Genomic DNA, 14,966 nt, shown 5'->3' on the forward strand with positions numbered 1-14,966 from the left:
CTTCAAAACTATGTGGCTTGATTCGATTTGATTTAGTCTGGCAAAATCTTTGGATCATCTATTGTATTCAATTTTCAAAGAATTCAAAACATGTCTTGTCTCATCATTACTCATCACTGTCATAAATTGTCTCCTCTGACTGTTAAGAGCCACACAAGCCTTCTGGTTGACTTCTGACTGTGGTTCGTGCAATTACTCACTAGGCAGGCCAGCAGAATCAATGCCAGACATATGATTCAAACAGATATAAAGTCATTTGCAGCTTCTAGAGATTTATGCAGAGGTAAAAGAGATAAAACTGCAAAGAACAAAGCATGCAAGTCCAAGGCAGGAATCATAAAATCATTTAACAGCGGTGCACATATTCAAGGCCTACATTAGTGCACATTAACCACAGAGTTAGTGATAAGAGTCACATAGGGAATGACTTACAGTGCATCAAGTTATCATCTGTGGTTTCAGCATTTATTAACCATGTCCAAAAAATACGTACTTAAGTAAGTACTCAGTAAGAGCAGATATGACTAGAAGTTGAATGGGCAATAAAATCAACTACTTATATTTTCAGCAGGAACAACAGTGATCCACCAGAGGGAAGCAAAGAGACTAAAACAGTGTTCTGTTTAATTCACAACCCTTCTTCCCTGAGATGTTTTTATTCATTAACACTTAAAACAACATACAGTATATGTGCATATATTTAAATGACAGCACTCGAGAACTTTGAGCAGAGAACGGCTTATGTAGAATGAATACAGTACCATACTTCCATCTTCTACTTACTAACCCACATCTGTTATTTATTACAGGTAAGTAAGAGGCATTTTGTGATCTCTGTTTGCTCCTATTAACCGTAAAAACCATGAAGGAAAACAGCCACACACAGGAGGATGATGGCGTTGGCGTTGACAACGCTCCTCCATAAAGGCTTCTCAGTGGTGTCTGTCAGCTGCTTCTGCAGCTCCGCCTGCTCCTCTGGACTCAACTTCGGGGCTGTTTGCTTCTCCAGGCCGCAGAAGGACATCACCACCTTCTTGCACAAGCCTGGTTCCTCCTCGGGCTCTGTGATGGAAGAGACAAAGGCGATGAAGAAAATCTGCTTGTCTGTCTGCACATGTTTATTTTGTACGTCTGCTGCTTACCTTCTATGTCCATATCGTTGGACCCTTGGTTATCAATCCAATCATCCTGTTCAAGGTCCACCCTCTCCTCCGTACAGTTCCTTAGGCTCCAGCACAGTCGATACAACTAGAGCAACAGAGCAACACGACACGTGGGTTGAAACAAATGATCTGTACAGTTGGTTATTGCATTGTTCTTCAGTAGTGTTTGGGAGATGAATTTTTTTATCCAGCCTTATCTCACTGCTGTCACGTACATGCTTGTCGTCAATGGGTTTGGTCATGAGTGAGAGTCCCACGATGATGATACAGGAGATAACAAACAGGATGATGGAGAAGTAGAGGTAGTGGACTCCACATATGATGGTGGGACAGTTACTGGGGTTAACGCAGCTGCCTGTCCCATAAACAAATTCAGCAATCATCCTGGACAGGCCGATTAACAGGCCAATCGTGAGGCCATAAAACGCACCCTGAGGAAAGAAAAAGGTAGGACAAGCTGTGATTAAATTGCTTTATGGTCAGAAGAAACCACATTACAGAGGAAGCAGTAAAAAGAAAGATATTGCCAAATACCTTTGACCAGTTACAGTAAGATCATTAAAATGGACTGCATTTTACCACACACAAAAGCCTTTTTACCCACGCTAGAGGCATGGCAACATCTGTCGGCCTGTTAGTCGGACCACCACTTTGGTCCAGACTGAACTATCTCAATATCTATTGGATGGAGTGTCATTGCATTTGGTAGACATTCATGGTGCCCAGAGCATGATTCCAAATGTCTTTGGTGATCCCCTGAATTTACGTCTAGCACCACCGTGAGGTTCACATTTTTGGTTTTGAGTGAAAAGTCTATTGGATGCCGAGAGATTTGGTGCTCACATTCATGTCCCCCTCAAGATGAATTGTAATCAAAATTTAAAAGTTGTCCAATACTTTGGTTTCCATCACCCTGAGCTGTACTTTGTATTTTGTGCTAATTATCAAGAATTAGCATGCTAAAAACGCTAAACTAAAATGGTTGGGTAACATAGCAAACATTTTACCTGTTTGCAGTAACATTAGCATGTTAAATTTGTCCTTGTGAGCATGTTAACGTGCTAACATTAGCAAATAGCCCAAAGAACCGCTGTACCTAAAGCCCTGTTTCCACCAAGCAGTCCGGTTCAGTTCAGTTTAGTTTGTTACACATTAGACCGGTTCAGGGGCGTAGGCAGTAATGGGCCAGGGCGGCACTGGCCCGCCCACTTTACTCGCTGGCCCGTCCAGCCAAGTTTGATCAAAATACGTTTTGTTATGAAAAATATTCAAATGTATGCAAAAAAAGAAATAACAGGACTAGCTAGTTGTGTGTGTTTAATGTGTATTTTCTTCTCATTAAAACAAAACTGTTTAAACCAAACAATCAAACAATTAGATCAAACGCCTTCGGAACGTAGTTTGTTGCTATGGTAACAACAGGCAGACTCTCCGGGCTGCCTTCAGCAGCTAACGTTAGCTAGCTGGCTGTTTAGACAACGTAGCTAGCTACCACGGATGTGTTAAGCAATGCACTGTTAAAAGTTACCGCGACAACAATGGCTTCTCTTTAAACTGGTATGGACAGTTTTCTTGGATGGAATCCAGTGTAAATAAGGAGAAGCTTTTCTGCAGTATGTACAGACATTTCCCCAGCGGAGCTGACAGCCCATCAGCCAGAGAGGAGGCCCTCACACAGGTAACATTAAGTCAAACGTCTTTCACGCTTCTTGTGTTATTAATTAAGTAACTTAGCTAACCTAGTAACCTTCCTATTTTAGTAAGAAATGGTGAATACTGATGATGGCTTCTAGCTGAAACGCGTTTGTTTGTGTTTTGCCCACATTAAATAAGAAGATAACTTCTCTGTGAGTGACGTTGTTTTGAGTTTTCTTTGACCCTGTCACTGCCGTGGACTTAATACACTGTCTAAGATTTGGCACCTGGCTGGCCACTTTTCTGTTGCATTGTTACATGTGTGATGTCTGTCTGATGTAAGCTATTCTATGTCCTGCAGTATGTAAATGCCTTCTCTGCTGTGTGGGTGTGCAAATATATTTTAGCCTGAATATGTTACAATCTACAGGTTTTTGTCTATATTGTTGTGTACAAACTTTTTAGACGGAGCTTTGTTGGTTGAGCATGTTGTAGACAGTACTGTTATTGCCGTTGTAATGCAATATGTTGGAAGGTAAAATCGTTGCTGTTTTTTTCAGTTAGTCCTTTTTTCTACTTCGTCTTTTTGAAAATGGCCCACCCACTTTTGTACTGGCCCGCCCAAAATACTATTTCTGCCTACGCCCCTGGACCGGTTATGTTTGATGAAGAGTAAATACAGCAAAAACTGTATCAAGCAGTGAGGAAAAAAGGTTTTCAGCTCGTTTATATGTCCACGGCTCTTACCATCCAGTAACAACCCCGCCTACATTTAAGAGTGCTGTCTGCAGTGCAGTGGAAATGCAAAACAGATCTAGTGTTAAGGTACATGTCCATACGGGTTACAGTTCTAAAGGTACTATGCCGAAAGTGTTTGATGGAAACGTGGCTTAAGTACACCCTGACAGAGCTGCTAGCATGGCTGTAGACAGGCAGTAGATTGCACTTGACTGAAACATTGAAATTAACTGACTTGAAATGTGTAAATAAAGAAATGATTCAAGTGGAAACTTACAGTCTCATTGACACGTTTGCAGAAGATGGCAAGCATGAAGACAGCTGCAACAGGTGGTGTGAGGTAGCTGGTGATGGACTGGATGTAGTCAAAGAGCTGACCACTCTGGGCTGACTGCACCACGGGGATCCATGCTATGCTCACACCAATCAGGCCCAAGATAAACACTCTATATATAATCAAAGATAGTGGCATTAAGGCAGGTAGGAATTATCTCAGCATCAGAAATCATATTAAACTGAACCCCCAATGTGTTTTACCTGCCAGCAATCATGAGCTCCCTTTCAGTGGCTGAGCGGCGGATCTTAGTGTAGATGTCCATTGTGAAGAGAGTACTGGCACTGTTGAAGATGGAGGTAAGAGAGCTCATCAGAGAGGCCATCATCACCGACAGCATAAGACCTCGCAGACCTGAAACAGATAGAATAACAGATTAAAATGGGGTAAGATAACTTTACGAAAAAGGCTGCAGTTTGCATTCTCAGCTCACAAGACAAAGGTCTTTAGCCACCCACCATTGGGCATGAGATCCACCACCAGTTTGGGATAAGCGATGTTAGTGCAGCCAACACTGGCACCACAGTATTTTAAACATGCATCTGGATCCACACATGCCACCTCATCTAGAATGACATGAATAAGATCAGCAGGATGTTAAGAAAATATTGAATCCACCTTTATGTCTGTGGTAAATTGTGCATGAGCTACAATAGTACTTTCAACCAGTGAGCTTGCTTAAGCTTAAGCCAGTCACATTACAAAGTTAGCACAGCACACTCACCAGCATAGAGGATCCTGCTGATCATACCGGGGAAAACCATGAGGAACATGGGCAGCAGCTTCAGGTAGCCACACAAGATGCAGCCTGCCTTAACGTGAGATAAATTCTTGGCTGAGAGGCAGCGCTGGACAATCACCTACAGTAACAAATGGAAAAAGATTAGTAGTGCCATGATACAATCAGTAAACATGATGGATAAATGGATCTAAAAAAGGTTATTGCAGACTTTAAACTTTTCTCTCTATTTTGGGTTCAACTCAAAATATTTGCTTATTGAAGTATTTTTCTCTGTTAACTGAGCAGGGATCAAGGCTGACTATAATGTGTTTATCTCTGTGCAGGATATCAACATTTCAATTAGCATCTTTGCTGAGATCCAGCAATAGTCTGCCTGTTAATCTTATCTCAGTCTCTGGGAGTGCTTTAAGGTCTAACTAAAAGCATGTCTCTCCTCGTACAGCAGGCCACCTAACGTCGCTTGAGCTGGTCTGGCAAAAACAGGCAAGATAAAGGCACATAAATGTGTGTGCAAATATGTGGAATCAAATGAACCAGTCTGTTTGTGTGTATGTGTGTGTGTGTGTGTGTGCTTATAACCATGGATTGTGGTCATGCAAATGCAGTGTTGCACATTTGCTGGACTGACCTGATCAGTGCACCAATACCACATGGCCTGAATGGTGAGTCCAAACACAAGGCCAGGCCATGGCAGGTCTCCTGTAATCGCATTCCTAAAAATATGGAAGGAGTCAGCCCGAGGCTCGTAGCAGCTTGCACTGATGTTAGTCGTCATAGAAGGGACGGCCTTCATGTAGCGCTCCTGGAAGCTTTCATAACCTCCCACCTCATTGAAAGCTGAGGACGTGTGAAAGTTAGACTTAACTTACAATCATTTTTTACTTTTTGATGTCACAAGCAGGATTTGTTTTGTCACAATAAATAATAGAAACAAGTACAAGGATAAAAAAGTGGTATATTACCAAAGCCCATAAGGATGAATGATCCAACAACCATGATGATGGTCTGTAAAGTGTCCGTGTAGATCACTGCAGCCAATCCACCTAAGATACAATTTGTGATGTTAACAATCTATGCTTTTTTTCATTTTATTGCCATTAATGTACACAACTTCAGAGTCTTTGTAAAGCTCAAGTTCAGATGTGTACAAAACATCAACAGAAGGCCATTTCCTGGTCCGTGGTTAATTAACCACAATAACACACCACAGATAAACTAGACAGGAGAGAGAGTGTGCATGTGTGTGTCCACATCTCTATATATGGTCTTGAGAAGACTTTACCCCCAGTTGTCGTGCCATTCTGTAAGGTAGATAACACTTCTGGCTTTAGTTTATGAGTGAGTTAGATAGAAAAGGAAGTGAATGCATCCTAAGGGGACAGACCTGTGACAGTGTACAGTGCAGTAATCAATAGCAGCATGACAACAGCAAGGTAGATATTCAACCCAAGAGCCTGGTTGATAAAAATGGCGCCAGAGAACATGTCTGCCTGAGTGGAGAGGAGACAACAAAACACATCATATCAATCAATAACGTACAATACTGGTACAATGTTGACATAGAGTATATCACTGACGGTTGAGATGTAATGACTTACTGATATCTTGGTGAAAACATACAGAACGAGGGACAGCACTGAGAGATAGATGCGAATACGCTGTCCTCCAAACCTCTTCTTCAGGTACTCAGGCATGGTGACCACCTAAACATCCATAATAAATTAGATTTTTATTTGTGTTTGTTTCACTTACTTTTCTCCTCTAATATTGCTGTTTTTATGACTCCCAACGAGGTGTTTCTATGTCCAACATGTGGCCTGTTCTGTTTACCCCAGCTTTAATGTAGATGGGCACAAACAGCCATGCCAGAATGACGACCACTACAAGAGCCTGAAACAGAAAAAAATACACAACCAATAAAAAAAAAATCAATGCCACCATTTACTCAAAATGTTCCAATGAAATTGACTTCAGCTGTTATTCTGTTTCCTTCCATCCATGGGTGCATTATGAGACAATGGGCCCCTGGGCACAGATATACAAAAGGCCCCATCATCTTTCCTGCATATGATCAACACACAGACTTTGTGATGCTTTTTCCTCCCTTTGTTGTTGTTTTGTGTCTCTTTGTAGTTGTTTTGTATCTTTTTGTGGTTTTCTGTCTCTTTGTGGTAATTTTATGTGTGGTCATTGCATGTCTTTTTGTTTCTCTTTGTGGTCATTTTGTGTCTCTTTATGTCTCTTTGTGGTCACTTTGTGTGTCTTTGTAAGCATTTTGTCTCTGTGTGGTCATTTTGTGTCTCTTTCTGGTCATTTTTTGTCTCTTTGTGGTCATTTTTTGTCTCTTTGTGGTCATTTTGCATATTATTTTAGTTATTTGATGTCACTTTGCAGTTGCTTTGCACCTCCTTGTAATCATTTTATGTTACTTTGTGGTCATTGTGTCTCTTCATGTCGGTATGTGTCTCTTTGTGGGACATTTTGCAGATGAAGGCCAGGGGAGCCCTTACACTCTGGGGCCCTGGGCCTGTGCCTGGTAGGGCCATAATTTACACTTATCAGCTCACCTGACAGAGATAACTGATAATATATGTCACAGGTTAGAGATACATTTGCGTGAGAAGTGATAATGGTATAATTGGCACATCAGACATGATTACTCACGTTCCATTCAAAGCCACCGATGGCTATTCCTGCAGCTGCACCAGTCCCAGCGATTCCTACAAAGTGGCCACTGCCAATGTTGCTGGCAAACAGTGATGCTCCGATCTGTGAAGTGCATAGAGTAGTTATATTTATAAATAATATGCATAATTTCTAAGATTCTCAGCTGATGTTGCTTTTATGGTCCCACAGTCAGTATTAGTAGTTGTAGATGATTCACACAACTGATTACTCTAATAAAACCTGCTTAAACACACTGCATCCTATTTTATACTACTAATTAGCACAAAACAATAAAAATCTGTTATCAGTATCAAGAGATACCCACCGGCCACCACACCATACTCCTCCCTGCAAGGAAAAAGCCACCGACTGTGGCTCGGTTGGTGCGGACCATAGCCTGCAACAGGAGAAGGGCACATTTTAGAAAACCCATAAATACATGTGTGCAAAACAGCAACATACTCTGTATTTCAACAGTCACCTCATAACAAATATGAAGTCTCTTCAAAATATCAAAATAAAAAGATGATTACATATCATTTTTATAAGCTGCTATAAGAGTGATAAAGAGTGAAAGAACATTACTCATACATTTAGTAAGTGCAATCTGATCTGCAATAAAACAATTGTAAACCAAATTGTTGAGTAAGAGGCCGTGATTGAACAATATGAGTCTACTCCATTATGTAAACTTAGCACAAAAAGTAAGGAAATTTGTGTTCGTTAGATTATTTATCTGTGGCAACAATGCTTTCTGGCAATAAATCTTATACCGTTGGAAAGCCTGTTTATTTCCCTTTCAAATGGTGCCCCATTTGTAAGGAACATGCATTTGTGGGATGAGCAGCAGCGCTGAGTATATGGGTTGCACCCATGAAAAATTTGCCAAATCTTCTCTGCCAATGCCATGTGTTTGGTGGGTTGGATGATGCTGTGGGATGGCATCCCATTCTTCAACCAGCATTTGTCGCAAGTCAGCCAATGTGGTTGTGTTGGTCACTCTGGCACGAACAGCACACCCAAGCTGATCCCACAAGTGTTAATGGGGTTGAGGTCAGGACTTCTGGTTGAAGAATGGGATGCCATCCTACAGCAGTGTGTGACCAGGCTGGTGACCAGCATGACGAGGAGGTGCCAGGCTGTTGTGGCTGGGTATGGTTCTTCCACACGCTACTGAGGCTCCTGTTTGTGAAATTAAAGGGATATTTCACCATTGGAAAGATGAATATATCTTTAAATTGGGTCACTTATGTAGTAGAAATGTGATTTTTTTTTTTGAAATTGGTGGCTTCTAGGCCGAGAAAAACCAGAAAATGTGTTTTGGCTCATGTGGATGAAATCCCAGAATGCACTTGCATCGCTGCTTTAGCGTCTACTCCCAAGCCACGCCTACCGTTTACAGACAGACAGACAGTGAGACAGTCAACTCAAGTGTGTTTTATTGTCATTTCAACCATGTACACGAAATGTTTCACCGTGGCTCAAGTGGTTACACAATTAAAATATATAAAAACGACATTATATATAAACGACATACGAAACACACATTAGCGTGCACACATTATATGCTCCGTAAAGTTCAGCTAACACATAGCTACTAGCATTAGCACTTGGTGGGCTGTAAATACAGAGTATAAACACAGCCATAAATTTGCGTGGAATGTAGAATGGTCAGCAAGGTTTCCAAAACAACAAAAACACAGAAGTCTCTGAACTCGGGTTGGGAGTTTCATTGAAGTTTGATGTAGTCCAGTTTGTTGTCTAATGAGTGGACACTTGCAAGCAGGATTGATGGAACAGGTGGCTGGCTAGCGTTATGGTGCGTTCTTTTTGTCTTGTAATTGCGACTAGTAGCTCGAGTGTGACGTCACATCCATGTCGAAAAACGAATAACCGCGGGTTGTTCTTTTTGTCACACAATACTACGAGTCGGAGAAAACATGGATTTTTGTAACATTTTTAGTAACATTTAGGATTCTATTCACCCAGTTATTGACATATTACACAAATATATTTCACAGTTTGATACATGAAAATTACATTTTGATTAACGTTAGGCTACTGCTCTGCTTTCTGCTCAAGACTCTGCTTAAAGCCATTGTTGTCATATAGCAACCGAGCGTCTCTAGCCAATTTCAGCTGCACAAGCTACAAAATAACTAATTAGGCGGTATTTAACTCCTAATAAGACTGTAGCAACATGCCTATAGGTAGCAGTATACAGTGCTATGTGTACAACTTCTTCATTTGGTTACAACAAAGACAAAAGTGCTTAAAATTGTAGAAAACCACAATGTTTACTACATGTGATTCATGACGTAGCCATCTTTGAAAGTGAACTCGGGGTCCTCTGAGTTTAGATGACTTGACGAGTCGTATATACGACCTCGGGGGCGTTCTTTTTGCAACTTCCGGTTCGTAACTCCGCAAAACGACTCGTAAATCGACTTCGGTGGACAAAAAGAACGCACCATTAGCTTTCCACCGGCACACTCGTTCAACGCTCCCCGCTGATGATGTCCCTTTACCGGCCAGAGGCATTGAGCAACACCGCTGGTCTCCATAGCAAGCTGGCGTAGTGTGTTGAGTATTCCGTCAGTAATAAAGTGTCCTGCATATTCTCCGATCTGTACCAATGTATCCTGGTGGTACACGTATGCGGTAGTTTTGAATGCACGTAAAATTCCCTTCAAGATCAATAAATCTATCTAAATGTTTTCTGCTGAGAAGCCAGTTAGCGAAGATTCAGGATGCTTGTTTTGCTTCGGAAATCTTCGGAGAAAGACGACAGTCCAACCCCCTATGGGCGGGTTGAAAACATGCGGAAGTAGCTCTTGCTACTGGCTGTAGTCCATTGCCTCTGGGCAAAAAAAAAAAATCTGATGACGCAAAAAACGTCGTTTTACATCATCAAGATACTACCGTGTTTCTGCTGATACAAAGCTTAATGCTAAATCGGTGAAGTATCCCTTTAATAAATTGTTCAATTGCCAATATGTCTTGTTTCTTCAAACTTCAATCATCCAATCCACCAAACGCCAAACGAGTCAATGGCAGAATAAGCTGTTTGGCATTGGCAGAGAAGATTTGGCAAATTTTTCATGGGCGCAACCCACATACTCAGCGCTGCTGCTCATCCCACAAATGCATGTTCCTTACAAATGGGGCACCATGTAAAAGGGAACTAAACAGGCTTTACAACAGTATAAGATTTATTGCCAAAAACCAGTTACCACAGAGAAATAATCTACCAAACACAAATTTCCTTACTTTTTGTGCTAAGTTTATAATTTACTCTACTATGTGCTGCTGTAAAGGTGCTAAAACAAGGCCTTTGTTGAAGTAAACGTGAGATGCCTCTTATATCAGTATCATCTTGAATTCTCCAACATCTAAAAACATAAAAATCATTATATTTTCCCGTAGCAAACTGAAAGACTGAACAACTCACCCATACTCCGACAGCCAAGACAACCAAAAAGTAAATCACAATAACGGAGATATCTGCTGCGTTGTTAACAGCCACGGAGGTCGTGCCGTTTCTTGCATTGCTCCTTCTCCAGGAGAATCCAAAATAATCCTGAGACATTTTGCTGAGTGTGACCAGAGAGCAGAACTGTTGCTTCAGTCAAAGAGTCGCACCTATTTGACTAAAGCACCTGCACAGACACTTATGTACCTTTGGCTGAGGTGTGTGTGTGTGTGTGTGTGTGTGTGTGTGTGTGTGTGTGTGTGTGTGTGTGTGTGTGTGTGTGTGTGTGTGAAAGATTGGGGGCTGGGAGGGAGAGTGTGTGTTCATCTAATACATTACCAGATATTGTAATTAGTTGAAAGTGTATCTGGATGTGCAAATAAACCTTGCTGATACAGGATTGTGTTTGTGCAAATGAATGTGTTCAAATTTGTAACCTTTCAGCAAATCTTTTTTTTTTTGTTAATGATCAAGCCACAAGGAAATACCAGCTAGTGGTTCTTCCGATACTGCGGCTAAATTCAACTTAATTCAATTCAAACCCTAACTCTTTCCAAAACTAAAGCAGTTTATTTTAACTGAAAAAGAAAGAAAAGAAAATGATATTTCTGTAGATTAAACCAAACAGTATATAGTTAAAATGTACTCCACCTTGTCAGCGGTAACATTAAAATGCTGCTTATGTGTAAAAGCATTAATAACATTCCAAAAATATATATAATATAACTCTCTGAAAGGGACCATTCTGCCCAACAGGTACTTTTACTTATTACTTTAAGTACATTTTGCTGTTATTACACGTTTTACTTAAGTGAAAAAAATGTAGGACTTTTACTTTACACTGTGGTATTGCTACTTTTACTTAAGTAAAAGATATGAGCACATTTTCCATCACTGCTGCCAGCTGATAGAAATAAGGCGATAGATTACTGAATGTTGACCCATAAGAGATCTGTTACAGTACATAGTCCTCTCACTGCCCCCTCACACTGACTTTGACACCTCTGTCAATAAGTAAAACAGGACTATCCGACAAGTAAATGTACAGCTGTTGATTACACATTTCACTGATATTTTGAGTGTCGGCGGACATTTCTGTCCATTTGTCTTTACACAATAGCAGAATAATCCAGAGAGGCACAACTGACTAACTGTAAATATTATGAAATTTATGTATTTTAATCAAAGCGAGGCCTTCATTTTTTGATTTCTAAATAGCTTGGAGGAAATTCTCTCATTTACTGTAAGTCTAGTACAAATAGGCACTTAACCCCGACTACACTCCACCCACAGAGAACACTTAATGTTCTCCTTCATACTTAGAGATGATTGTTTATTTGTGTGTTAATTATTAGTCTAAACGGCCAATGTTTGAAGGAGGGCACAGCAGATACTGAAAAATAGATGATCATCAGTTGCTACACTAAAAATGTGATTCTGAAAAAAAAAAAAAAAAAAAACCATCAATGTACACAAATACAAAAATAGTACTATGAGCAGCCGCTAGGTGTCTCTCCAGCACAGTGAAACTAGGATTCAGGTGACTATGAGCTCCTACAGATATTTAAGGGTACACAACATTTATTTAATCATGTAAGTTATAGTTACTTTGCAGATTTAAAATATGAAATATAAATCAACAAATTAATTCTGATGCATTATTATGGATGAATTAATAATACAACGTATATTCTGAAATGGACCAGTCTGCATAATGAGTACTTTTACTCATGATACTTTAAGTCTAAGGGCCCTGACACACCAACCCAATAATCGGCCGTTTAACAGTCTGGCGAGGTCAGTGACTCGAGTCTGTTCGGTGTGTTCCGTGCCATCGTCCGGAGGAGCTGCCGGCCTTCATCTTGGCTGACCTCACGGGTCGTTGGGCGGGCAGTCGGTCTCACTTAGTTATTTCCGGGTTAGCACTCACTAATCAGATTGGTGGAGTGCTAACCTGGAAACGAGCGGGATGAGTGACAAACACCTCTCAAAATCTAACTAAAATCTTTTAAACTGACCTTTGTCGATCTGAAATGAAGACAGATTCAGCAACCGCATGGCCTATTTTTCGCTTAAAATGTTTTCAGAAACATGTTTCAGTGAACTATTTTCATAAAATATGAGATCGTATTTCGAACAAGCCACCATTACTATTGGCTGGAGAAGCCAGACCCACATGATGCGTTCGTCATTTCCGGTTTTCATATTACGTCTCGCGCATGCGCGGAACGTACGCTCAAGATGGCGTCACTTCGGTGTGTTCCGAGGCACTTTTTGGACCTCGGGGAGCAGACTGATCAATCCGACTGGCTTTTCTGCTGAGGGTCAGCCGTCGGGTTGGTGTGTCAGGGGCTTAATGTTGTATTTTTACCTATTTAAAATTTTTATATTCTTTATTTTGAAAAACAAAATATTCAGAGGAACAGAACAGCCACCTTTATATACTTCTATACCATTACATTTTAACTAGTTTATCAAAGTCAAAAAAAAAAAAAACTTTTTATGATATGAGAGTGATGTCAGTATTTTACTTTTTGTTTCATTTGTTCAAATTGAGGTTTTAAGGTGTGTAGCAGTAACGTAATGACAGACAGGGAAAATGTCCACTGAGCGCTACAAAACAGACACATCACCTGTAACAAATTGCGTGATGAAAGGTAAAAGACCCATTTAGGTTTTAATCCAGCTATAGCTGTGTACTGTATACATAGGCTAAGCAACAATGACCTTATAGGAAGTGCATTTTACCCTAATTATAGACTAATGTAATTACGAGTGTAATTAAGTAATTAAATCCTGCAATTAAATGGCCTTGAGCAATAATCACCTAAACACCGACCTAGTTTGCACTCCGTAAGCAGTGATTGGCTTATTTAAAGGCGGTTTTGACTACTTTCATTATGTTGACATCCATGTCAAAGGTTATAGTGCTCTGTCACAGCTGATGCTGTGGGGAAAGCACAGATGAGAAAAATAAGATATTAAAAATGGTCAGTTTGTCAATGCGCTGGCATTAAGGAACATGATTGGTAAATACCCTCAAAATAAAAGGTGGAAGTTTGTATTCAAACAGTACATCCGATACAGTGCTGTAGAATTATAATCATGAACTGCAAAAAAAAAAAATAGTGTGCATTATTCCCAGATCAGGGGTAGCAAAATTAAACACTTGTTTTGGATGTATTCAATAAAGGGTAAAGAGGAAGCCAAAGCTTAAACATGTAATTTGTGTTCCACATCAAAAAGGCTGAATAAAGATGAAGAAACACCATACCATTACAATGACCACCACAGCCTTCTACAGAAATGTAACACCCTGATGGTGTAGAAAGGTAGACATGTAAGGGAGTACATGGGGGAGTTATCAGACTGGTAGTGTAACAAATGGCTGCTTGAAATCTCTAAATGGGGACAATCAATATGCACTTGAATGAGAATCAATCACTGGAATGAGGCCAGTTCTGTGTGGGGATTAAGGCTTTGTCACTCACAGATTTCAGTGTTGATTTTAAACCTGAGAGGAGCCTTTGGACTTTTAACATCTTCAGACAGGTCAACATTTCCTCAGAATTATTTGATTTCGTGTGGCCCAGTCTATTTCAATGTTCAACAAGCCTGAAATCTGATCATATCCCTGGCAAGAGCTGGTGTTTAAAACACAAACACTGCAGAGCCGATCACATCCCAAGGCAGCAAGACCACAAACACTGCCGATTAGTGCAACAAATTGATCTCTTGCAGGAGTTAAATCCCCATAATGGTCTACATTGTGTGGGAAAATACTTAAAGTGATGGTTCGGAGTAATTTACCCTAGGGTCCTTTGCACCATGACCTCGAGCCAAACACCCCCCCCAGAAGCTTTTCTTCACCTGGGTCTAACATTGGGAGAGTTAGCGTTAGCCACTGAATAGCTTAGCGTGGGGCTAATGGACCCACATTTGTATCCCTTAAATGACCCCACTAATGCCCGAAATACTACATACATACATACAATGTACTCATAAAACGATGGATTGGAAAGTTTGTAAGTACACCAGAAGTTTATGTAAATAACACTTGCCTGCTGGCTTCTGCTCTCTGCTGTTGTTGCTGCTGCTGTGAGACGAGTGCTTAGGGACGCCTACAAATTACAACACCGAAAAGAGATGCAACAAAAATATTTTTTAATTTAACTTATTTTTTAAAGTAAGTGCTGTAATATAACTAGCAGGAGA

At 40.5% G+C, this 14,966-nt stretch overlaps 1 protein-coding gene across 1 annotated transcript; it reads right to left on the reverse strand.

Moving 5' to 3' along the window:
* Positions 1–617: 617 nt before the first annotated feature.
* slc5a1 (solute carrier family 5 member 1) lies at positions 618–10,868 on the reverse strand. Its single transcript, XM_039779923.1, has 15 exons — positions 10,731–10,868; positions 7,605–7,676; positions 7,277–7,381; positions 6,443–6,502; positions 6,211–6,315; positions 5,997–6,102; positions 5,575–5,655; positions 5,241–5,449; positions 4,595–4,730; positions 4,329–4,436; positions 4,074–4,224; positions 3,814–3,982; positions 1,379–1,594; positions 1,143–1,248; positions 618–1,062 (listed from the first exon to the last, which is right to left on the reverse strand). Exons 1-15 carry the CDS (start codon positions 10,866–10,868, stop codon positions 848–850), a joined length of 1,977 nt encoding a protein of 658 aa, XP_039635857.1. The 3' UTR covers positions 618–847.
* Between the last annotated feature and the right edge of the window lie 4,098 nt (positions 10,869–14,966).

The sequence above is a fragment of the Perca fluviatilis genome, chromosome 17 (assembly GCF_010015445.1).
Source record: "Perca fluviatilis chromosome 17, GENO_Pfluv_1.0, whole genome shotgun sequence".
NCBI classification, from domain to species: domain Eukaryota; kingdom Metazoa; phylum Chordata; class Actinopteri; order Perciformes; family Percidae; genus Perca; species Perca fluviatilis.

Coding starts and splice junctions, on each gene's coding strand:
- slc5a1 (XM_039779923.1), bottom strand. CDS start 10,868: ATGTCTCAGGATTATTTTGGATTCTCCTGGAGAAGGAGCAATGCAAGA. Junction 4,731..5,240: donor GGTATTGGTGCACTGATCAG/GTCAGTCCAGCA, acceptor TTGTTACTGTAG/GTGATTGTCCAGCGCTGCCT. Junction 1,249..1,378: donor AACCCATTGACGACAAGCAT/GTACGTGACAGC, acceptor CTGTTGCTCTAG/TTGTATCGACTGTGCTGGAG.